General features: G+C 36.6%; 1 protein-coding gene across 1 annotated transcript; it reads right to left on the reverse strand.

The window, feature by feature from the left end:
- Positions 1–14231: 14231 nt before the first annotated feature.
- Positions 14232–16592, reverse strand: LOC105045957 (U-box domain-containing protein 16). The gene has a single exon (XM_010924410.4). The coding sequence runs from the start codon at positions 16460–16462 to the stop codon at positions 14441–14443; it is 2022 nt and encodes a 673-aa protein (XP_010922712.1). The 5' UTR covers positions 16463–16592; the 3' UTR covers positions 14232–14440.
- Between the last annotated feature and the right edge of the window lie 9660 nt (positions 16593–26252).

Below are 26252 nucleotides of genomic sequence, written 5' to 3' on the forward strand. Positions count from 1 at the left end.
ATATATATGTAATGTATATATGCATATATGTATCTATACATATATATATATATATATACACATATATACATACATATATATATATATATATATATATATATATATATATATATATATATATATATATATATATACATACATGCATATACATACATACATACATATATATATATATATATATATATATATATATATATATATATATATATATAGACACACACACACACATATGTATGTATGTGTGTGTGTGTGTGTGTGTGTGTGTGTGTGTGTGTGTGTGTGTATATATATCGATTCGTATATATATATATATATGTATGTGTGTATGTATGTATATATGTATATATATACATATATGTATATTATACATATACAGATATGTATATATATATACATATGTGTGTGTGTGTACACACACACATATGTATTTATGTATATATATATATACATATGTGTGTGTGTACACACACATATGTATTTATGTGTATATATGTGTATATATAAATACATACATATGTACATACATATGTATGTATATATATATATGTATATGTATCTGTGTGTGTGTGTTAAAAGTAGCAAAGAATTATTTTTTAGAAAAAAATACTAGCAAAAACTCTATGGGGGCCCCTTTGTATATTAGCAGCAGCATTGATCTTGCTACAACAATATTAACTTAAGTTATCACCTACCTCAAAGGCGTCATCTCCAAATTATCTATAAATTTATTATCATACTGTTCGGTAAAACTTCCAAGGTGTCGAAACATACCCATCCCTTCTATTTTGTGTTGTTGAAAAGAGGTAGAGGGTGTCAATCTTTTTTTATTTTTTTAATGAATGCGAAGGGGATGATGTCAGCTTCGTATTACCTACGTCTTGAAACTGGTGTGTGTGTATATATATACAGAGAGAGAGAGAGAGGGAGAGAGAGAGTAGACTAGGATATTGTTGTGCGGACCTCTATTTAGATCTAGTCATACTTAAGGTGGGCGATGAGATCTAACATTAATGATTTGTGCATTGAATATGATTTACTACTTATAAAATTTTATGTGATATTAGGACTGAGACTGTGCTCGGGCTGGCCTGAGGTCGATCAAGCCGGCCCAATTTTGGGCTGGATTTTGGACTAAGCCCGAAGCAATTCAGATCAGACTTGGGCTCAATTATAGAGCCATTTATATTTTGGACCAGATTCAGATATATGTTTGGTCTGACTCGAACTCAAACTCGAAGTCCAGGCCGATTAGGCTCGCGCTTGAAGTCCTGTTCCTTTCGCTTCAGCTGTACCTACTTGTCTTTTCCGAGAACTCTCGAAACCTCTTCGACCTCCTCCACTCCATCCCCTCCCTTGACCCTTCCTCCCCTCATCGCTGCCTCACCCTTGGCTCCAACGTTCGCTCCCTTTTCATCCCCTCCACCCTCCCCCTCGACTGTGCCGCCTCTGCCCGCAAGATCACCCTACTCAATCGCTCGGGCCTAAAGTCTAGTTCCTTCCGTGGCTCCACTTGCTTGCCTTCTCCGAAAACGCCATCGACCTCCTTGACCTCCCCCACTCCGTCCCCTCCCTCGACCCTTCCTCTTCTCACCATCGCCTCGCTCTCGACTTCGACGTTCACTCCCTCTTCACCCCCTCCTCCACCCTCATCCTCGACCATGCCGCCTCCACCCGTGAGATCACCCTCCTCAACCTCCTCTCAATCCACTCCCGCCCCTCCGACAAACCATTCTACACATCCTCCAAGGGATCGATGTTGGAGTCGGCATCGACATCGAGTCCACATGCAGTGAGGACCCTACCCTCTCCGTTGCCGACACCGTCCAGTTCCAGAAGCTCGCTGTATGGGCAATCTTGGGCCTTCAATTCCTCCCCGACGGTAACATCAAACTCCTCTGTGATGCCGTCGTCGACCTCGCCCGCAAGCTTATCGGCTATGACTACCTCGTCCGTGACCTCATCGTCGACCTTGTCTGCATCATGGTCTACAAGTTCGACGAGGATGAGCATGGCGAGATCGTCACCAAGAACTGCCGTGACGACCTCGAGCCCTACCTAAGCCTCCATTACCCTTCCACCGACATCCCTCGTGCCTCCCACTTCCTCTTCAAACATAGCCGTATCCGAATGATCATCGATTGCAACGCCGCCCCCATCTGGATGATCCAAGATGAGAGCGGAGAGCCTGACGCAGCTGTTTCGCCTCTCCGGTTGGCCCAATCGGGCTCGGGCTTGGGTCAGCTTTTTCTTAAAATAATCGGGCCTAAGTCCGGTCCGAAACTTGAAAATTTTTTTTCGGGCCAGACTCGGATAAGAATATGTCCCGGCCCAGTTTCAGCCCTATATGATATAGATATTCCTTACGTATGCGTCAAGTAATCAAAAAAATATATATTATTTTATATCATTTAAGCTCTTTTTTTATTATTTAATGCATAGATCATAAATTTTTAAATTATATAATTTTTTATATTTAAATAGTTTACCAATAATAGATAATATCTAATAGGTCATATTATTGACGTGCGACTCTCATCATCTAATTTATATCTTATCAGATCTAAATGGAGATATTTGATTGGATTTATGTCTATCTTTGTTTTGTAATTTTATGCTGAAACAGTAGTTACAGGGAAGTTCTCCAAACCCAAGGAGTTTGACTTATTGCATGGACAAGGTCAGCAAGGAAACTTGGTCATATTTTACCAAAAAAATAAAAAAGAAACTTGGTCGGACGATATTGGGACTTCATCAATGCCGGTTGCCTGCAAAGCATGTTCAGATCAAGTAGGCATGCGCGTATTGCTCGCCAGCGGGTCTATGGATTCAAAGTTCATCGAGTGGCTTGGTACAGTAGATTTAACATATATTCCCATATAAATTCATGAATCGTTCTATGCTGTATAAAGCTTGTCCTCCGCTTGAGAGCATGCTGGAGAAGAAGGCTTGGATTGTAAGGTCAATTTCTGTAGCTGGGGAAGGAAAGGTTTTTCAGCACAAAGACTCTTGCATTGAGGTTTTAGGTGTTCTGTTTATTGTTCTCATCAGTGGCCTCTTTCTCTCTCAGGTAGACAAATTACCAAATCATGCAACCCGCTCGTCTCTTTTCACTTTATTTTTTTTTTTATTATGATATATTTTTCTTCACTGGTTGCATGTTGTGCTTGTTATGCCAATACAAATGACTGATCTACTAGATTCAGCATTAATAGAACCAGTTTCTCTCCTATCAAAATAAAAAAATAATAATAAGTCTAGCCAATCTCTCTTTAGTGAGTCACACCATTGCAATATACCCTCTGGCTCCGGCCTTGGCCTTCACCTGCAAATTGGGCAAGTATAACGAGTAATTATTAGTTGGATCAGATTTATCAGCCCAATGATGGACCAATCCAACCACGAACCGATATGCTGAAAGATGGATGAAAACAAATGGGTGGAAAAAAATATAGCATGCATGCAAGTTTGTGTATGTTGCTCCTCAATTGGATCAGGCCACTAGTTTAGTGGTGGACCTGCTCTAACCAAAAATTTCACTAAACATAGCGTGTGATTATTGGTTGGACTAAATCCATTGCTTAACCGTGGAGCAACACATAAGGATGAACAAACATGAAAATAGTATAATACATGTGCCCATGTGCATGTTGCTTCATGGTTGGATTGATCCACCAATTTAGTCGTGCACTTAATCAAACTAAAAATTATCTCAGGTAGTAAGTTGACCTTTTCAGCCACACAACGATATACTTATTGTGGAAAGGATGGTGGCACCCTAGAAGATGCCGGCATTTATCCCTACCCTAGAATGCTTACAAGTGAATGGCACAGTTGGTCGCAGCAGCTCCATCTTGGTGGCAGAACACTGGCATCTTCTGGTTACTCCACAACGATAGAACTAAAGATATTTCAAGGAGGATGGTTGAGAAGTGTTAGGATTCTCTGTTGTACATCGGACGATATGGTGTATAGTGCGCATGCGGCAGGATGAGAAGTGCTAGGATCTTCTGCTGTGCACCACATGGTGCGGTGCACAGTGCGCACAGCTGCATGTACAGTGATTTGTGCGACGCACGCTGCATGTACCTGCACACGGTGCATTGCATCGTGCGGTGCACCGCATGCGCAGCGGTTTGTGCACGCAGCCATCCATCATGCAATGGATAGTGCACGTGATGCACCGCATCGTGTGGTGCATTGCGTGCACAGCAGAGGATCCATATCCAGTTGAGAAGTACCCCATTCCAACAATAAGAATGTATCTTAAGACTATGGGCGTAGGTATAGAGCACGTATTTAAAAGGTAAATAAAAATAAGGTTGCTCCCATGGAGGAGTTCAAAGCCTCTAAGAATTAGGAGACCAAATCATAGTTTGCATAAAAAAAAGGAGACGAGTTATAAGTTGAGTAGGCTGCGACTGCTTCCATTAGGAGTTTTGAGTTGATTTGTGATTCGGCCTTGGGCCTGATCTAGCATGACGTGATTTTAATGCTTAAAATACGGGTCAAACTACAGGTAATGTCATTTTTGACGATTTTCATCGAGCCAAATTTTGAGTGGTGGTGGTACAAACCTATTTTGAGAAGATAAATTCCAGCGCGACCCTAAGTTGAGTTGGTCCTTGGTTTGGGCTTAAACGAAGCTTGAATCAAGAGAATTATGAGGCATGATTTTAAACATTAGATTCACTTCAAGATGACAATAATTAGAAATATTTATATTTAGATTAAGCCTAATCGAGCTTGGGCTTGTATATATAGGCCTAGTGTGAAATTATTTAGGTATAAAAATGAGATCAAGCATGGGTTTTTATAGTTGATTCGAAATTGATCAAACCAAAGATTGAACTAAATAGAAAAATTGGGCTATAATGCAGTTTGCTTCAATACTTAGATCTCATATATATATATATATATATTCCCATCTACCAAAATAGGAAAACAGTATTCCTCCTCTAATGGTAATTATAACTGAATGAAGTATAGATTAATCAATGACTTTTTTTAAGTATAAATTGCTTGCAATATCTTCAGAAAAAAAAGAAAAAGAAAAAGAAAAAAAGCTTGCCATAGCTTAACATCGTCCTTTTCTTGGCAAAATTTCCTTCCAAAGATTTGAAATTCTCAGTCCACTTCTCCTGTCTTTTCTCCGAGTATTCTCTCTGGCTTTAAGCTCGCTTATTTACTCGAACCATGTTCATGGCACTTGCTCTTCATGCTTCCATGCCGTCTTTGTCATACTAATTCGAACCATTGTGCTTGGGGCCATTGTAATTGCAATCATTGAAGCCAACATATTTTTTGACCACTAGGTTGGCGGCAATATTGAAGTGATCGACTTGACCATTACATAGGTCTGCTGTAACTAGCTGTTCACAGATTAATGGACCTCGGGTCTAAATTATATTTATTTTTTATCGAATTTTAGATATATTTATTTAAAATTTGATACTTTCTGTAATCAAGTTCAACCCATGATCAACTCAATTGTAAGTTTGAGTTATGAGAGGATTGTTGAGTTGATATGACAGGAGGGGTCCCTTCAGTTAATATTTTGTTGTTTCCAAAGACGCCGAGTATTTCATGTAATGGGTTACTCAGAGACTACTGAAATCATATTCTTTAGTTTTAGCATGATAATGTTATACTCACTTTCTGCACGCAGGTGCGTTTACAATGACAAATTTTTTTAATATAATTTTTATTTTAAAAATAATATATGTTAATTTTTATTTTAATTCATGATTCTATTTTATTATAGTAGCTTACTTCTTATTGAAAAAAAAAAAATCATAAGTTAACCTTCTAATTAAAAAAAATAAATTAGAAAATTTTTATTTTATTAAAATTTTGAAGAAGATTAAAATTTTGAAGAAAATATATTTTCTTTGCGGTGAGATTGGGAAAGGAAAGTCCAATTATTTTAAAATTTTTAGATGTTGCATTAATTTGTCCTATAATTTTTTTAAAAATTTTTAAATTTTTGAGAGGATAGGACCTTCTTTCACGTATCAATTTATATAATAATAATAAAGTGATACACGAATATTAAAAATAACATTTCATATTTATATGTAAGATTATAAGATAATATCCTGCAATATCATTGTCAAATTTTATTTTTTTTATTTTTTTATTTTTTAATAAAAAATATAAATATAAATAATATGATAAAAAATAAATAATATTTTAAATCTATCAATGTAATAATAGTAAAGTGATGCAGGAGTATTAAGGTTGGCATTCCATATTGATATGTAAGATTATAGGATAATCTTCTGCAATATCATGTCTCAAATTTTATTTTTTTTATTTTTTTTATTTTTTAAATAAAAAATATAAATATAAATAATATAATAAAAAAATATTTTTATAAAATATTATATAAATAAATTATAAATTTATTTATGTAATAAATAGATACACATATTTTTCAATACAAAATCCGGATTTGCCTAGGCTGCCATATACCTCAAGTAGGCAGGCACTCGGTCGGGTTCCATCTTTTGCATGAAAGAATGATTAATCTTCTTCTACGAATCTCAACCGTTGTATTATATTTTGCACATATTTCAAAACATGACGCGTGGGCTTCCTAGTCTATGTTGGGTTGCAGATGGGCAGAACATATTTATTATTTTTTAAAAGATGGGCGAAATACGATCTAATAGTTGAGATAGATTAATCATTCTTTTGCGCTAAACATGCAACTCGAACCCGTCGGGGAGCTCCACCAGTGCATGTGGAAGAAGAATTTGTCAAGCAGCAGTATTCTTTTCCCGCCACACTACAGAAGTACTCGGATCCTTATACGGACGCAAGGCGTAAACCCCATCCCTTCTTCATCCTTCAACTTATTCTCTCTCTCATATTCCACTCCTTTCTTCCCCATGGATCCAGTCCTGCAAGGCGTCTTGCCGGTGATCTTGGGTTTCCTGGTGGTGGGCAGTACCATGTCCTACTGCATCCACTGGCTTCCTCTACCGTGATGAGGCCGGAAAGATCGGAGGATGAAGACCTCGAGGAGCTCCCCATATTCCAACACAGGGATGAAGCAGCTGCCTCCGATTGTCGTGTTTGTTTGCGGGGGTTTCAGAAAGGTGACCGCAGCCTCCGTGTGGCCATAACTTCCACGTCTCCTGCATTGATCGACGGCTTAGATCGAGTCCTCAACTTGCCGGACCTGCAGAGCAACCGTGAACGTGAAGCACAAGAAGTAGAGTGGGCCATGGTACGATCTTTGGATGACGTCCATGAAAATATTGTTTATTTCCAAAGATCTTTCGACGTAAAGGAGGAAGCTTAGCTTTTCATGCAAACACAAGTGCTACTGTATATCAGTTAATTACAGAGAGAGAGAGAGAGAGGATAATTAGGCTTTTTCGTTCTTCTTTCTTCATAGGTTCGAGGTCAAGTATATATATGATCTCTTTAGTTATTTTTTTTCTTCCTTTTTTTTTTTTTTCCAGAGCGGAGTTTTTCTTGATCAGCTCTTGTAACGTGAGCATATGCTTCAAACCTAAACAATGCCAATTCTACTGTATGATTATGCTCTTGCTTGGATCTATTTTCTAGTTTTTCTTGATTGGTTTTGTTGAATAATTTTTGTTTGGTAATTATTTTAAAGCACAAGAAGCCCTAAACTATAGAGTGGTATGCTGTCCTAAGTTGATCAACTGTACCAATCTAAGATCCAAAATAAATACTAAACATAATAAAAATATTTGCATAGAATTGTGGAAGAAAATAATTATGGAAGAAAAAAATAAATTTATTTAAAAGAAAGTAAATACCAAAACAATGAGTTTCATTCTCTCAAAAGGATGTCTTATGAAAAAAGCTTCACACAAAAAATAATCTCTTCTCTCTTTCTTTCCATTTCTTTCACACAAGAAAGATGCCAAAAGTCACTTTAAGTAGAGCATCACATGGGTGGAATGCTTGTCTCCCACCCAACTCAAAAACTAAAATGCACTAAACACAAACTTTAAAATTTTTGAAAAAAATTAATAAATATAATAATACAAGCAGTAGAGTTCTATTTGAAATAGGACATAGAAAGAATAATAAAACAAAATCATATTTAAAATTGGATACATATTGATTTTTCAATACTTCTCCTCATTGCAAAGTCCATACTAACAATACCGAGCTTGTCGATGTTGTAAAACACCATAGCAACCACCACCATTATTGCTACAGTAATAGAACTATATAATAAATTATCGAATCAATAATTAAATAATATTTTTTTTATCTCGAACAATAATTTTTTTACTGGCTTATCCTCTTCGATGCATATATTGAAAATTGATGATGATGTCTTATAATACTTTCTCTCCTCACTGACTCTATTGTCATAATATCGAGATTTTTTTGGACATTCAGTTTATCCCATCAAATATCAAGTTGCTAGTTACAATAACTGTGAGCATTGATCATTATCTACATATCCACATGCTTCCACTTTCATTACTCCATATGTCTACATATAATTCTTTTATTCTGAACATGAAATTAAATCCTCTTGCATTAAATTTTTAATAGCTTGAACTTTGAAGTTGCTTTAAAATTAATCGGTACACTAGAAACCTTGTCGAATACCAAGGCACGATATGAATTATCTCCACCAAGCATGTCTTTTTGTTGCTTGATCTCCGAAGCTAATTTAAACTAAGTCAATTCTTTATCTTTATGACTGAATAAATCTCTATAATAAATATCTATACTTGGATAACTTAAACATAAGACTCTTCTACACGATTTGATACTTCAATATGGATCTCCATAATCCGATCGACTATGACTCTTCCTAAGTAATTCTAGAATCTGTTGGTTTTTCAACCATGATTGCTTCTTAACTCGATATAACATCTATCTGAACAAACCCCTCTTGCTCATAGAATTGATTGATTCTTCAGCTAATCAACCTTGCCATGTTCTCGAGTCTTCAGAAGTTGATCTAGTTTATAATTGATCAAACTCTTCCTATTTCAAATTTTTATCTTTAAACCAATTTTGTTCTCCTTCTAGATGTTTGGAGAAGCTTGGAACCAGAATTTACTCTTCAGATAATTTTTCTTTGGGATGTCTAATCTTGCATGAATTTGAGTAGATGATAGTAAAAATATCATATATTTTTTTTGACTTCTTTACATTTAGAATATGAAGATAATTTTCTTTATCAACTTAAATTTAAATAATCTATTTTACCTTTCTGATTTCAAATTCTACTTTCTTCTCGCATACTACTCTTCTTATAATCTTTTCCTTGTTAAGAGACTTCAAACTCCTCGCTAACTCTCCTCTCACCTTCGGTCACTCCTTGCTGTATCCCTTCACTGATGGAAACAGTGTGGAAGCCGTACATTCTTTTTGATATAGTTCCATCCTCCTCAGCCCTTGTCATAGGAGTTCCTCTTTTCTTGATCCTTCATTAAGTAGCAAAAAAATGGGTCATCCCTGGACTATCATGTAGAGATATACAGAAGATGCCGGTATTCCATCACCAAGGTCGAGCTACTGCCTCCAGTTGTGCCATTTGCTTGCAAGCATTCCAGGGTGACGATAAGTGCCGTCTCCTTCCAGGGTGCCTCCATGCCTTTCACGACGAGTGTATCAACCCGTGGCTATAAATTTCGGCAACTTGCCCATCATTCGTGTATATATCGACCCCCCCACCTTCTTTTTTTATCTTTTATAGGAGATAGCTGCAACACGTACGCTAACATTACAGTGGCCATTATTTTTCTGAATGCGTGCATTGTTCTTTCTTTCTATAAAATTTATTGTAGGAAAAATTATTGACTTCAATTTGTATATTTGTATGATGAAGATTTCTTTGTGAATCCAAAAAATATATGATCCATGGACACGTTTGATAGACCCAAAAGACCCTCAACACTTTGGTATAGATATATAATATACATGTCAAAAGAAAGATCTAATGAATTTGTAATATTGTTCTCCTTCTGTTATAATCTAGTCCATGAAACTTTGCCATTGTGAGCTATTTTATAGACATTGTCCTAAGATAGCAAATAAACTTTCATCAAGATTTCTGGTTGCATGGTGAAGTTCCTACCATTGAATTTATAAGGAAAGGATTGTCCCCAAAATTCTTGTATATATATGCACTTCTATAGACCTATGGAGAGATTTATGCCTTTAGAAGCATTATTAATCCTTCCGGTCATGCAATATAGTCATTGAGTTTAATTTGTAATAGTAAGGTTGCCGCTAAACCTCAGTGGAAGATTTAGTCAGAGATCGGTTAGACGTCGAAAAGAATACAAATCTGAAGACCGCTAAACCTACAAAAGCATCCACTTGCCAGAATGTATCTGATAGAGGATCCTCCAATGGTTAAGTCAATTAAAATTTAAGAAATAATCGAAAGTGAAAACCACAAGAGAATAGAATGTTCGAAAACCTTATCTTTAGTCTCCTTCTCACCTCTCTTTATATAAAGATGAGTTTCTTACTGTTATCCTATAAATTTCATCTTCTAAAGTGTGGGAGTTACTGAATTGATAAAAATTATCGTGGGTAGTTAATACCTCCATGATTGTATTATCATAGGCAATTAATACCTCCAAGATTATGTTGTCATAGGCAGTTAATTTTAAGTAGTTAATATGCCTTTTGTGCGTCATAATCATATCCATGACCTCTAGTATTCTGAGTTATCGGTTATAGTTCTTGTGGCCAATAGGCCAGCAAAATTCTGAGCTCCTGGTCAGTAGATTAACAACATTCTTATTGGTTCAAATTTCTCCTAGTCGGTTACCTAAGGTAGCTAACTATGTATGCTCAAGCCGTCAACATAATCTAGCTAAACCTTCAAAATCGAAGAATGCTTATCGGAGATAATGATTATAATTTGTGACGAAAAGGATAGCAACTAACTCTGATAAGTTGGTTGGTTTATTGCAAATCAGAATTTTAATGTAAATTTAAGAATTTTAATTTCTAAATCTTTTCACTTTTCCAAGTCTATATTCTCTCATAAATTGTAGTGTTATTGTCTTTAGGAGCTATTTGGTCATTACAAGTCAAAGGAATGGACAATTTTAAAATAATATATTATAAAATATCATAGACTTAGAGAATTACTTTCAAATTAGAAATTCAGTACATACTAATTTTAAGAATTATGAATTCTCTAGGACCTAGCAAACTATTATTTAATAGCTTGACTTTAGATCCTTCATATATGCAATTAAATTGATTAGATGATGCGGTTGTTAGTCATGTATTCATTGTAAGGTTATAATGATATATGACAGGGTATGATTAATTTTTGCCACCCAAGGACACCAAGTAAATATAACAGTCAAACCCTAGATTCTTCTGCACAGATTTTTCTAGTTTTGCAACTTGTAAAACAGTATGTACAAATGCATAAAAAAATGATGAAATATAATCAAAAGTTATAATTGTTTATGATTTAATTCTAAAATTTTATATAAATTTTTATAGTATATTATTTAAAACCTTTAATTGCATATGGTTGCCATAGAATCATTTATTTTATGATTATGATATGAAATATGAAAAATAAAATTTGAAACAAAAAATTGCTCTATGATCCTCACGGAGGATAGAACTTGAAATTTGCTTTTCCATAATAATAGCAACAAAACTATCCTTGGGTCACTATATAAAACATGGAAAATAAAATATACAAATTGGATTTTTTATAATTGATTAATTTTATTAAGATCTAAATCTCATTTTTTTTTTGTAGCAAGTACTAAATAATTCTGGAGTTATTATATCAAACATGAAAAACTAGAATTTGATGATAAGTATCTCGTGTAAATTTCAAATTTTATGCTTTCAGATAGGATCATAGAGGCATTTTGAAGCCACTATATATATGAAATGCATAACAAATAAAAGTTCATGGCAGATCCTTCTATTACTCATTAATTATATTAAAATTTTAATTTCTTGTTTCTACATAATGATGATGGATGCAAGGAAAGTGACACTAGCCGTTGGAAGGCCAGGAGACCTTACCATCAATTGTTATATCATAGATTTAAAAATTACTTTATTTATGAAGAAAAATATCCTAAACTAGCATTGCATGCAAATTTTAGACCCATCAAAAAAATTTGTTGTTTGATTTAGTCTCAAATGTGATTCTTGAACTTCTATCCAAACCTATCTGAAGTGGTCAGAGTGATAACAAGTTTTTAGGTTTATGATAACTAATTTAGATCCTGAAAACACAATCAACCTTCTCTTTCCACCTGCCACATAGAATGAGAATAGAGCGCTAAATAGCACGAATGATCTTATAAACAAGCATATGGGACTATCTAAATTACCAATTTGGGAAACCATATATTTACATAATTAACATCTCATGCATGCATTACACGTGCAAGCTACGTGGTTGGTCAAACATGCCAAACCAATTGAATACTGCAGGAAATGAATCCATCACAAGAAGTACTAATTAAAATGAAAAGAAAAAAAATGGGAAGGGGATTCATAGAAATCAAATGGTGAAGAATAGACTAGGGGTGTAATCGAGTCGAATAGTTGAAAGTTCGAATTTGACTTGACTCAAAATACTTCGACTGAAAACTCGATTCGAGATCGATTAAGCCTTCATATCCCAAACTTGAACTCAGTCCGATAAAAAATAAGCAAAGCTCGAGATTGATTTGAGTGAACTCGATTATCAACCGAGCTATACTTCAGCCCGAGTTCGAACTCGAAATCGAACCTTAATCTACTAATATTATACATATATATTAATATATATTATAAATAAAGATAATATTAACAAAAAAATATAAATTTTAGTAGACTCGTGAGCTTTCGAACCAAGTATTCTACTAATTGAGCTCAACTCAAAAACTATTCGAGCTACTCGAGCTTGATAATAATCAAGTTGAGTTGAGTTCGAGTAATTCACGAGTAACCCTTAGTATAGACTAAAGGAAGAAAAATGATTGCTTCCTTTTGAGAAAGAAGTGCAAGCTTGTTTTAATCATGGATGCTTGTAGACGACTCCATTTGAATTGTTAATATTTTGTCAATTATGATTAGGTAGGCATAAAAATCTATATAGTATAACATAAAAAGATATTTTCCAAGAGGAATTGCATATAACATTGCCAAGTATATATAGGGAAATTAAGAAGTTTCTGTAGAAAATTACAGATACGAGTGTTTTAGGGAAATTAAGAATCTTCAAATACTTTCACCTTCTATATTACATAGATTGCAGAGACATCTATTTAGAATAATAAATAAATTTTTAATTGAAAGACTTCTAAAAATTTTTACAATTATATCATGTATTCAAAAAAAAATTTAAGATAAAGCTACCTATTAATATTTTCTTAATTAGAAAACTTTATATGTGTGTTTCATAAAAATTAAGAAGCTCCAAATATCTTGTGTTCTATGTTTCATAGGTTAAATATATATCTATTTTAAAATAATAAATAGAACTTTGATTGAAAACTTCTAAAACTTTTTTTAAATAAGAAAAATTGTGGTAGATGTGAAAATATTGATAATAAATAGAAGGCAGGTAATCGATTCAAGAAGAATATGAGAATATTAAAAGAGGCACATGAGAATAATCAGTCGCTACATCTCCTAACCTAAAAGACTCACCATCTGCGACTGCTTCACCAGATGCCAAGTCATCACAGTTCTCATGATAAATAATAAATGGTCATTCTGTTATAATCTAATAAAATGCAATTGGATGGAAAGTTTCCTCCATTTTCAATTTCTATACGCATATCATATTCCGGTCTCCAACCAACATCAATAAATGTGTGTTGGCCCAGCCCTTCGGTCCAAATTATGGGCTTGGTCTCATCACCCTTATTCTATCTGGTTCGGTAGCGAACACGTCAATCATCAGGATTCGAAGTCAATAGAGTATGATACAACTTGCTTCACGCATAAAAAAGAACGATGATCTCCATCCTTGTTAGGTGGCACAAATATCGGTGTATGCCCATCCCAAACGGGCACCCGAAGATTCGGAGCGCCCTTACCAAACGCACGGATCGGATGGTCCATGATCTCCCACAACCCGCATAGATCAGGAGTCGTTCACGTGGTCCCGGGAATCGAATTCCTTTGCGCGTTAGCGTTTTCTATTCGCTAAATAAAAGCTTCACGGATCGCAAAGACTCAAGAGATTGCTTGCGGGCCCCTTACGTTTCCCCATCTAAATAATAGTAAAAAAATGAAAAGAATCATTTTGCTTTCTTTTTTTTATTTTATTTTATTTCATTTCATTTCTCAATTCTGAACAAATCAATCTCAAACCAAATGTGGGTAAAATAGTAAATTAGGGGGAAAAAAAATCACTCCAGTATACACAGTTGACGAACCAATCACATCCGTCCGATGAGAGAGTGCCTAACTGTTGCTGTACAAGAGAACCAAGCAGACATCAAGATTGCGCCACCGTCGTCGTGGTGGCCGCGGTGATGGTCAGCGCGGAAAATCTGGCCGTCCGGTCGGCCTCCAGCGCCGCGGCCCACCTCCGGCAGATCCGGCCGAGGGTGGCCGCCTTCCGCCTCGCCCTCTCGGTCCCCGACCCCATCAGCTCCCATATGACCCACTCGATCCCCGGCGTCGCAGCTAGCTCCGCCACCGCGGAGCCACCAGCTCGCCGGCAGACCTGAACCAGCGCCGCGGCCGCGCTCTCTCTTGCCCAGTCGGTCCCGCGCCTCAAAACCCGTACCAACTTGGAGACGGATCCGTCTGCCTGACCCACCGCCTCGGCGCCGCCTCTCTTCGCCACAGCTGCGAGAACCGCCACCGCCTCCGCCGCCACCTCCACCGCCCCGACCGTCTCCAGCGCCGCTTCCACCACGCCGCCCTCGACCAACCGAGAAATATTCTCCCGGTCTCCGGCCAAGCTCAAAATCGCCGCCAGCGCGTCCTTTTTCGTGCTGGTGGGCCCCGCTTTGATGAGACTGACCAGTTGCTCGATGACACGTGGATTGCGGCCCAATCGCCTGCGGTAGGCGTGGATGGAGGACAAGCTCAGGATGGTGGCGGCCGCGTTCTCCTTCGCCCGCCACGTGGCAGCGCTCGCCATCACGTCGATGATGCCGTCAACGCCGCCGTCCGCGTGCATTATTCGCTTCTTGTTAGCTTCCAGGATTGAGAGGTTAAGCAAAGCGGTAACGGCGTTAACTTGGAGGCCTTGGTCTTCCGAACGGAACAGTGGGAGCAGTAACGGAATGGCGCCGGCATCCGCGACGAAGGCGCGGTTGTCGGATCCGGATTTGGCCAGCTGGCGGAGCTCGTGGACGACGCGGTTCGCCGCCTCCGTGGACGGCGAGGCGGCGAGTTTCTGGACGAGGAAAGATGCCGTCATCCTCGCCGCCTCGAGGGCGGCCTTGTTGGCGCTCACGGCGTTGGCCTCGCCGCCGTTCCCGGGCTCGGCGCCGTCGAACGGCACGTGCTGCTCGCGGCACCACTGGGAGATCAAGTTCTTGAGGCCCCTGTTGGGGATCAAGTTGGTGTGGGCGAGGGCCTGGCCGGTCTTGGGACACGTGGCGTGACCGGAGGCGATCCACCGGCTGATGGACTCCCGATCGTACGTCTGCCCGGTCGCCACCACGACGGGATCCCGTATCAGCTCGAGCGAGATCGGGCACCGGAAGTCGGCGGGGATGGCGAGGTCCGTCGCCGAGAAGCTAAATTTTCCGGCGGACTCCGATCTCGGGGTGGAGGCGCCGTAGAGGACGCACTTGGCGTAGCGGACGAGGCCGACGAGGGCGATCATAGACGCCGTCCATTTCTCGGCGACGCGGTCGCCAATCTCGCGCTCCAGCGACTCGATCTCGGTGCGGCAGCTCCGGGAATCGTCCAGCCCCAATCTTTCGAACACCGCCTCCAGCTTGGACCGGTCGGGGACGATTTCCCGCTCGATCTCGCGGATGATGTCAAGAATCTCGCCACGGAGCGCCGCCTCCGCTGGATCCACGGAAGCCACCGACCGGCGGCACTGGCGGCGGACCAGATCCACCAGATCCCTCACATCCTCACCCACATCAATCTCAGCCAGGGGAAGAATATCCAGCAGAGTAGACAGGTCGAGGGTGAGCTCATGGAACTCGTTGGCGACGCTCTCGGACTGGAGGAGAAGCCGCATCCGGCTCCGGGTGGAGCAATCGGCTAGCAAGGCCTTGAACCGCTGAAAAACGAGAAGAATCTCTTTGAGACAAAGGGAGGTGGATCGGGGAAGAGCGGGGGCAGGATCTCGGAGGAGCTCCTCGAAGAACGCAGCCAAAAGCTTCGACTTGCGAGCAATTGATGAAAAGTTTCGATTTTGGAGTGACATGGGGGGCTCGCAGAGAGAGATCTCTCGCGAGAGCCGAAGTAGAGATCGGACGACATCGGGATCGGGGGGAGTGGGAAGAAGAGGGGGACGAGGGAGATTGAAGGAAGAGATTGCCATGGAAGGCGTGTGGGACTACAAACCAGAGACCAAAACCTTTTCTCTTTGGTTGGCAGAGGGAGGGGAGAATATTTATACCACCAATTCGGCGTTGCGTGTGACGAGTTTTGTGAGGTATGAGCTGGGAGAGACGAGGCGAAGGTCGGAACTTGGAAAGATCGCCGGCTTTCCTGAATTTTATATTTATTTTTGTGTGCGAGAGGGATTGGGGGAGATTGGGTCCGTTGGATGGAGAGAACGACGGCGGATGATGGGCTCGCGTCGAGGTGGTCGTGGGCTGAGATGGGGTTGTGGGGGTCCAAATTTTGATCGTTTCGCGGCTTCCCGGTCTCCTCTTTCTAGTGGATAGACGGCTGGAATTATCGCATTTGTTTAACGAAAATTACTGGAGTTAATACCATGGGAATTGCAGAAATTTACGAGAATGCCACGATGATGAGGATGTGGTTCCTTCTGGGTTGGTCAATTGGTGGCGCCTGGATTGGTTGGTTTGGACACGGTACCATTTTGTTCTGCGGCTGAGATGATGGATGGAGTCAAATTATAGCGCGCATATTTCTCTTGACTGTTATTATACACGTGTTAAATAAACTGTAAATGAAATACTTGTCAGAATGCATACTATTAATTTGAATCCTTCTTAAAAACATCGGGTAATTGAAATAATAATAATAATAATAATAAATCTGTTGAAAAAAAAATAGTAATGGTTGGTGTCAATACCATACTTTGCTAGCGTGTATGGAATAATTAAGTGAGTTAAGAAGCTCTATCATTCTATGCTTAAGAAAACATTAATAATTGTTGGAATATGTTTTATGTGTCTCTTTAAGTAGAAGGGATAAGCCCCTGCGCATCTGAACCCTGTAATGCATCGAATTTAGACATGTCATTTCCTTTCTTCCATCCTAATCCGAAAAGAATTTCTCATTTATTGAAAAGGCATATACCATATGTTTTTATGATAATTAAAATAATGTATTCTAATAAAATAATAAAAAAAAAGGGCCGCAGCATCATTTTAAACACATGATTCACTAAAACAATTAATAGCTGACAAATGGAGATTAAAGACTACTTATAACTAAAAATGAGATATTCCGTACCTCTCCAACCAAAATAAAAGAAATATTTTGGGATTATGTTTGAAAAAAAGAAGGGGCTTGTCAAAAAATCTAAACATATATTTTCCATAGCATGCCCGACTTGTGCCTTCTTGATTTCATATGTACTTATCATCATGGGAGCAATTTCCACACAACTGCATGATAGACTTTTTCAATCGCAATCAAGTCATGGATGCACCAAAAATAAATCACGATCAGCCATGTCAAGCCTTTTTATCTTTTCCAGTTGTTCTTGGATCCACTTGCCGGCCATTGTCCCACCAATTTGACCCTGGGTTACTTTAAGGTTGGATTCCACCATGCAAACAAGATCACACATTGTCCAAGTGCATCTTCCCTGCCGTTTACATACGGATGACAGTGGGATGTCTGAAAGACAAAGACGGAACGACGAGCAATATCTGTCAAATTACTTTAAGGTGTATGATTTACGTATGGTTGGTTACAACATCAATGATAGGTTCTCCTTTGTGAACACACCGAAATTTGCTGACTAGACAAAGGCCTCCTTTTAGTTGCTGCCAGGTATTGATCCCGTACTCCACACCTTAGACCATGCGTGGGGTATGAAAGACTTGTTATCAACGTTACCACAAACTTGAGATGACATCCAACTTCCATAGGACTTCTGTTGATATTAACTGATCGAGAACATAGACCTCTGTTCTGCCCTCTTCCATAGAACAGGACGAAGCTTTGAATGTGGTGACGAAATTGCAGAGAAATATATTCAATACCTCAGCAATTTCTATGTTAGTGACGTGGCTTTGGATGACATTGCGAATCTGTACAATTTTTAATATTCTAGTATTCTAAACTGCACCAGTTCTACCCTGTTATTTTCTGGTTTATGGAAGCTTTCCCCGGTCCGGTAGCAGTCCTTGGAAGGGCACTTCTATGCTTGGTTGATGCTTCAATTGGGTTGAGCCTCACTACCCTGGAAGGAACACCTCCCTGTTACTAAAAAGTAAAAAAATAAGAAAAAAAAAATCACTTGTATGGCTAAAATTAATAAAGTGTCATAATGTGAGTTTCACTTTGCTAGATCCATGCAAAGAGTGGTCTTTTTTGCGTGCTTCTTTTGATGTAATACGATTGTCTTTCTTATTCAACCTCTTTTCATTAATTATATCAAATAAATTTCTATTTTGTGCATAAAAATAATAAATTTCTCTTTGGACTCCATTAATTTTGCATTTCACAAAAGAACATAACACCGAATCTAATATATATTGTTGATCTTTTTTTTATATCAGTTAAAATTTTTCAATTTGATTGATTGATTAATGTATATTACATGAGCAAAGTGGATGATTCACGGCACCAAGAATTGACAAAGCAGGTAATATAATAATTTGATCCTCAAAAATTATCCTACTTCCCTAAATGTCCATCAACGAATAATAGATGCAATATCTTCTTCAAGAATGTTATGGTGATGAATAGTGGTGGAGTCTGACATTAAATATTGGAAGGACAAAATAATAATTTATTAATAATTTTTTAAATAAAATATTTTATAATAAATAATAAAATATATATATATATATATATATTTAAAAATATTATAAAAATATCAATAAATATTTAATTTTATGTATAAACAAAGACAAGTAAAAAAATATTACCTTATGACATCTATAAAATAATTTTGATTATGTAAAAATCTCAATAACCACTTCCATATTAAAGACTGAAAAACAAATAAACAACTGTTTCTTGCTTTAAAAAATTTATTATGTTTAATAAAAAATTAATATATAAATTAATTATATGATATTTTTTTCAAACTAGTGGACTTGTAATATATGTAAGATTAAAATATTAGGAGGCCACTATATATATAAATATATAGGTAATAAGTATTTTAAAATTTTTTGGAAGGACGTGGACCCCCTGGTCCCTCTTACGCTTTGCCACTGGTCATGAAGAAAAATGTGAGAACCAGTCTAATTGAATCCGATTTGGAGTGAAATAGGCAAGGCTTGTCGATTTTATTGTAATCTTTCCAAATAAAAAAAAATAGAACAGAAAAATTTAATCCCCTACCCGATCCTCATTTATGGGAAAAGATAGGGCCGCTGAGTGGCTGGATGAGCATCCTACGCTGGGGAGAGACAGCCGAAGGCCGTTTAGATTAATTATGCTAATGGAGTTTGGCTTTAATTGAGAACTATCGAACTTATCCCCTTCACTTCTTCTTCTTCTTAGACTTCACCATCCCTTCTCCCAATCCACCACTGAAGCCCTCTCTCTTCGTTTTTCCTCATCTTCGATGACTATCATGTCACCGTAGCTGAGAACCGCCCATCTAAAGCAAGTAGATTTTTCCCTCTCTAACTTCCCTTATCTCCTTTGTTCCAAGATCTATCATCTTCTTCTTATCGAAAAAACCACGGCCGACGGCCATAGTCTATTGCCGCCGCCGCCACTCATCGGTAAGCTCCTCTCCCTCTTCTTCTATTTTTTGCTAAGCCAAGCTATTAATACTGATTGAGATTTCATTTTCTATTTGGCCTTATTCTCCGATCACTATCGTTTTAGGCCATTACCGCCATCTCGGACCATCACCGTCTACTCGACCACCCTACATCCCTCTTCCCTTTCTCTCACCCTTCCTAAATGCCACCAGACTCTTGTTTTTGCCACTGGAGAAGAGAAAAAGAAAGAAAGATAAAGAAAGAAACAAAAAGAAAAAAAGGAAGAAAAAGAAAGAGAGGGAGAGAATCTGATCAAGATCCAATTTGATTAGGTCTAAATTGATTTCTCAATGATCAATTTAGACCACCTAGATGAAAGCCCTTACTTGGACCTAAGTCAAGTAGATCCAATCCAAAAAAACAATCCAACCATCTAGATCGAGCATCTCTCTTCTTTTCATATTGTTCGACTCAGATCAAATAGATTAGACTTTAATTGTTCTTTCCTTTGTACTTTTATTGATTGACCAGATCGAACCGAACTAGTATAATTTTTTTTTGATTAATGAAATAGATCTAATCCAGAATTTTGATCTAGATCGAAAGAAGTATAAATCTAAGGATCAGATCATGTATAGAAGATTCTGACTTTTGGATTTGACTAACAGTAAGTTCTCTTTTATCTCTTAATTTTTTTTAGTACATATTTATGTATTTAAAAATTAAATTTTATACATAAAAATTATTAAAATATTTTAAAATTATAAAGTTTTGAAGTATGTAATTTGTACATAAAAAATAATTCAAATTTTTGAATCCAGCATAGTATCACCTTAGTATGATTACAAAATTTAAAATAAGATGATTTCTTTGCTTTAATATTGTATGATATTTGAAAACAAGATTATACATATTTATCCTTGTATAAATTTTGAATAAAAATTATCCGACCTCTTGTTGATGTAAAATAAATTTGATCTGATATTATTATAAAAATAAGTATAATTATTTGGTTATAGTAAAATTATGAGAAAAATTCTTTAGTATGATCTGAGTCTAGCCAACAGGACTGATTATTAGCTACACATCAGAAACTAATTTTTCATAAGCCTAACCAGTTGGGGCAGATCGAAATAGTAGAATTAATCTTTCTGAATCTAACCAGTTGAGGCTAATAACTGGTACATACTGATGCATTGTGTATTTATTTTCAAGATAAATCTCTGTCTTATCATGAGACTAATCATAGCTATATGAATAAGAACTAATTTCTTTCTGAGCCTAATAACTAGTAGAACAGATTACTGTTACATACTGATGGATCACGTATTTTATATTTATAAGATAGTTTCTTCTAGGCCTCCTCATGGGACTTATCGTGGCTGTAGTCACCGAAGAGTGAGAGAAGATTTTTGAGATTTTACTGTTATGCATGGCATATTTTGAAAAAAAATTATGTTATTATATATTATTATTAAATTACTATATTTTAATAATTAATTATGCTTGATCCCTCGTAGATATTAACAACTTATTGATTTGTAAAGTTCTTTTTTTTTTTTTGTTCAAGTCCAAAATAGTATATGGGGGCTGAGATCAAATAATGAGAAGCTTAGGATCATAGAGAATATTTATCTTTTGAATAAATATTAATCTTGATTTATATTAAGAAACTTTATGAGTTATTAGTGATTTTTTTTTATTTGAATCAATAAAATTAGAAGTTTGCTTTTACTATCATGACTTGGGTTGGTATAATATTTTTTGAATATAAAAATAAATTTTATATATCTTCAGAAGTTAAATCCTAGATATGTGCGGCCGCCTGTTGCCACTAATTTAGGCCTCAGGCTAAGGTATGACAAATGCATCTCATGCATCTGGAGTTTTATGTCTACAGCAGCGTCAACCAAATCCATCAAACATTTGAGTCATGAGTCTCATGAGAGACACAGATGAATCACATGTATCCCTGAAAATAAATGTGCAGCTCATGGGTGATTTAATTGACGAAAATATAACCATGCATGTCGATCAATGTGGACTTAGATCTTGTGGACCAGAGAAGCCGGGTCACAGTAGTGACAAGGAGGGCCAAACAAATTTGTTTGCACCAGGAATAAATTCGTCCTTTATGCAACATGGAATAGCATGCTAGAAGGAAATGAATGGTTGCGGAAAACTTTGACCTGCAACCACATCGGTAAAATGAATTTTTAATGTTATTTTTCAAATTCTAAGAAAGACTCCAAGAAATTTTATAGCTTCATTGATAGCCTATATGCACCAATCTCGGGTAAAGCCATTGCTGCCCCCAAAAGTTCTACTATAATCACAATGAATTTGCCATATGATGATATATATGAATAAGAAATAGCAAACAAATCACGATTTCTAATTAGGTTCCTGGTGAAATCTCTATGAGGTTATGTACTTAAATTTTTGTGTATTTTCTTGAAAGAAGAAATTTTGTTTTCCACATAAAAAGATTTTACAAGAAGGATTTTTAAGAAAACAAAGGGGTTAGATTTTATTCTTTTCTTTTATTTTCTTTTATTTTTTTTTTTAACTTTCGTTTTGCCTCGTATTTATAGTCTCATAGTTTCAAATAATGATCTATGTTGGATTTTCTCTCATACACAGTAAAATACATGTCATTTTTCAGGAATATTCTTGTCCGTGACATTAGATTAGAATGGTCTCCTTGAAAAACAAAGACATCCTCGTCATACCCTTCGAGTAAACCTATATGCGTTAAAGCTTTCATGTCAGAAGAATCTTGCATAATAAATCTACAAATATGTCTTTTTATTATAACAAATAAGATGTTTTTTTCTGATATTTTGAACATAAATTGCATATGTTTGGACTAGCTAGTCAGACTCTATTGACTAAATATTCATTTTAAAATTTTGTGCTTTGATGATAAAGCTCGCATATTCTAGAAGGATGAAGAAATGAGAAAGCAATGTGTAGTATTCTAACAATGGATAAATTTACAAGGCCATATTATTCATCATGCATAGCATGCATATCTTGTAGCAACGTAAAAGCCAAATTCTTGAAACTAGTCTAGACTAATAAACAAATATACACTATCTGCAATTATTAATTATCTTTGCAATAACTTTTGAGACTTAAAAGGTATTGTAAATTGCATAAGAATATATTAGATAAAATAAATCAAACTTCGCTTAGTTGGTTGAGATCTTCCTATGATAGATGTCCAGGGTTTAGACCCTGTGGTGATATTCCCACGATATTTTATATATATAAAAAATCATATACTTGTGCATTCTAAACTTTGAAATAGAGCAACCTTTTATTTCTTTTTTCAAAAGCTTCTTTCGAATGGGTAGACTGGAAACCTTTTAACTTGATGTGTGTATGAAAATGATACGTAGGAAATTTAGTTAAATACGAAAATAAACATACCTCCAACCATTATTATTCAAATCTAAATGAATCAATAATCAAAAAAATTGTGCAAATACCAGAAGATGAATCTTGTAGAGGAATCTTTCTTACTTCTATTTTGCAAAAGAATATTTCTAATTTATGTCAGAGCATCTCAAAAGTTAATACTTGATAGAGAGTCACAGATTGTATTTATAAGCTAGACTAGAAATTCTTTTAGATTAACATAACTTATTTCTTTCATCAAGAAAGTACAATCATAGTGAAGTAATTATTTTAACTTGAATTTATCTTTATCTCAAAAGAGTTTTAATTGTTCATAATTATCATGTTATTTACCTTAAATTATTTGTAATGATAAATATTGCAAGTGGGATACATTAAATCCCTAATATTTAGGGATAAATATAATATTATAATGATGTCATATTTATAAAAGTAAGATGTTACCTCCCCCTCTCCTCTTATTTTACAATATAATCTGGGGTAGAGTATAAAATTTTTAATAAGTTTGAAATTTCATATTGGAAACTACAAATAATTGTTTAAAATTGTGGTTAATAAAATATATAATATCATTTAACATGTCCGCATGTGCATATTGCTATAAGGAGATTTTGATTTTGAGATCTTATAACCAATCAAAGAAGCCAGAAAACATTGACATATCACTATTTTACCTAAAAATCGCGTGTGTTCTAAGGTAGTGCTTCCACCACTTCAAAGCAATGATCCAATTTTGTTTTCCAAATTCAACCATTAATTTAAGAGATTCCAATATCATAATTACTTAAAATGTTTCAACTACCACAAAGCAATCTTTCCTTGTCTTTATAATCTAACCACCTAATCAAAGAGATTCTCATACCATCATCACCAAAGAATCTAATATTTGCCATTCCAGCAAATACTTGGGCCTTCCTTTTCTTCTTAAAGCCACGCAGATTTCAGCATAAGGACATTGTTTTTTTTTTTTTTTTTTCCTGAGGCAAAGCACAAGGACATTGTAACATGGTCCAACTAGCATCACGCACCGACAATGCTTATGGTAATATATAGAAGCATAAAATTTTTCTAAACGTATCCTATCTGCCTAATCCAACACAACCCTATCAAAATTGACTTGAGGTTTCATATCTGCATCTCAATTGCTGACTGCCTTGTGGTTTAGATTGGGTCTTATTTATGATTGTGTTCAATTTAAACTTTACCTCTGCTTTTGGAATTATCTCTAGTTTCTGTCTTTTTAATTTTTTCCTTTTTTACAGAAGCACCTTTAGATCTTGTCACACTTAATGTGTTGGATCTTCCCTGCAGCACTCAAACAAAAATTTTGACTCTCTCTTTTTTTTTCTAATACTGACACTGGTGTCATTATAAGCCTTTGGAGACAGGATAGTATATTGATGAAAAAATTAATTACTTATTAAGACCTCATTCAAACAGATCAAAAGTTGCACCACATTCATCCATTAGAAGAGCATAAGATAAACTGGCGAGTGCTCTTTCTTGAAAAAAAACTCCTGCATCTTTCTTGAAAGGAACTTCTTGGTGCATGCAGTGCCATACAAAATCCTTGGTACCTTCAAACCGTGAGGAAACCCAAGTACAGGAAAGACTCTACAGAGCCACAGAAAATTAACATCCACCAATGCTGACCCCTCATGGAATCTTGTACCAAGTCCTCTCCTTTTCTTTATTATCCCCCCTGTAAATAATTTAATTGATTAATAAAATAGACAAAGTGCCTTACATCCTCCGTTACCTTTTTTTAAAAGAAATTGCACCACATTCAAAATTGGCGATGCCCTTGTTAAACATCTGTGTTTGAACTTCATATTATATTTTTATAAAAATAGTGGTCATGAAGTTAAATGGCAGGTAAGGTGAAAGCAGCAGAAAATTGGTGAGAAAAAAAAAAAAAAAAAACAAAGCCAGCCTATGGCGCTAGCACATGCACTTAATTATCATAACATTATGTAGCTTTTCTTACAGATATGGCAGGAAATGGTTGGTGCAGTTCACAGTACTATGCCACATTAGTTCAATTAACCAAGCAAAGATATGATTGGGGCGCCAAAGATTTTTCTTTCTTTTTTTTTGGTTACATGTGTACGATACACTCGTACAATCTCTAACATGTCAAAAGAATTAATTGTTTTAATAAAGGTTTAAATACTACCAGCATTTAGAATATCAACGTCATATAACTATTATGTGAGAAGGGAAACTAAAACAACTCTTATATTCTCTTTTCTCTCATTATTAAATAGAGATCTCATGGCTATTCCCATCTCCACTCAAATGCTTTTTATGGGTCAAGCTATAGCTTTTCTTAGCGAACACGGCGTTAGCTAGAAAGCTAATCCATTCGGCGATCCCTCCAACGAGACCAAGCGTCTAGCCGATGGCATCAAAGGAGTAGAAAGAACGCGACATAAACTATTTCTTATAGCTGGATCGGAGGCTTCCAGCTTTAGATTTCATGTCGAAAGGAAAAGAAATGGAAAGGCCCATAGTTTGAGGCTGGTGATTTCGCGCACACGGGTTGGGGAACATGTGCCGTGTGCTCCGTGCCAGGTTTTTTGTCTTTATTTCTACGAAGTTGGACCCGTCCTACCATCATAATTTAAAGCCGCCGTGTAGACCACACGTATCAGTTCCATTCTTCCACGTTGGAAGATGTGAAACTTGACGTGATTTGGGTCCGAATTCTATCCAACATGTGAATGGTGATCCCCATCCGTATCTGTCATCTTTTTTTAATTGATGAGACCTTTTTTTTTTTAATTCCTTTCTGTTTTTTGTTTTTTATTTTTTTTTAGG

This window comes from Elaeis guineensis, chromosome 5, assembly GCF_000442705.2.
Source record: "Elaeis guineensis isolate ETL-2024a chromosome 5, EG11, whole genome shotgun sequence".
In the NCBI taxonomy this organism is placed as follows: domain Eukaryota; kingdom Viridiplantae; phylum Streptophyta; class Magnoliopsida; order Arecales; family Arecaceae; genus Elaeis; species Elaeis guineensis.

Bases quoted from the DNA above. Each gene is read 5' to 3' on its own strand.
- LOC105045957 (XM_010924410.4), bottom strand. From the start codon at position 16,462: ATGGCAATCTCTTCCTTCAATCTCCCTCGTCCCCCTCTTCTTCCCACT.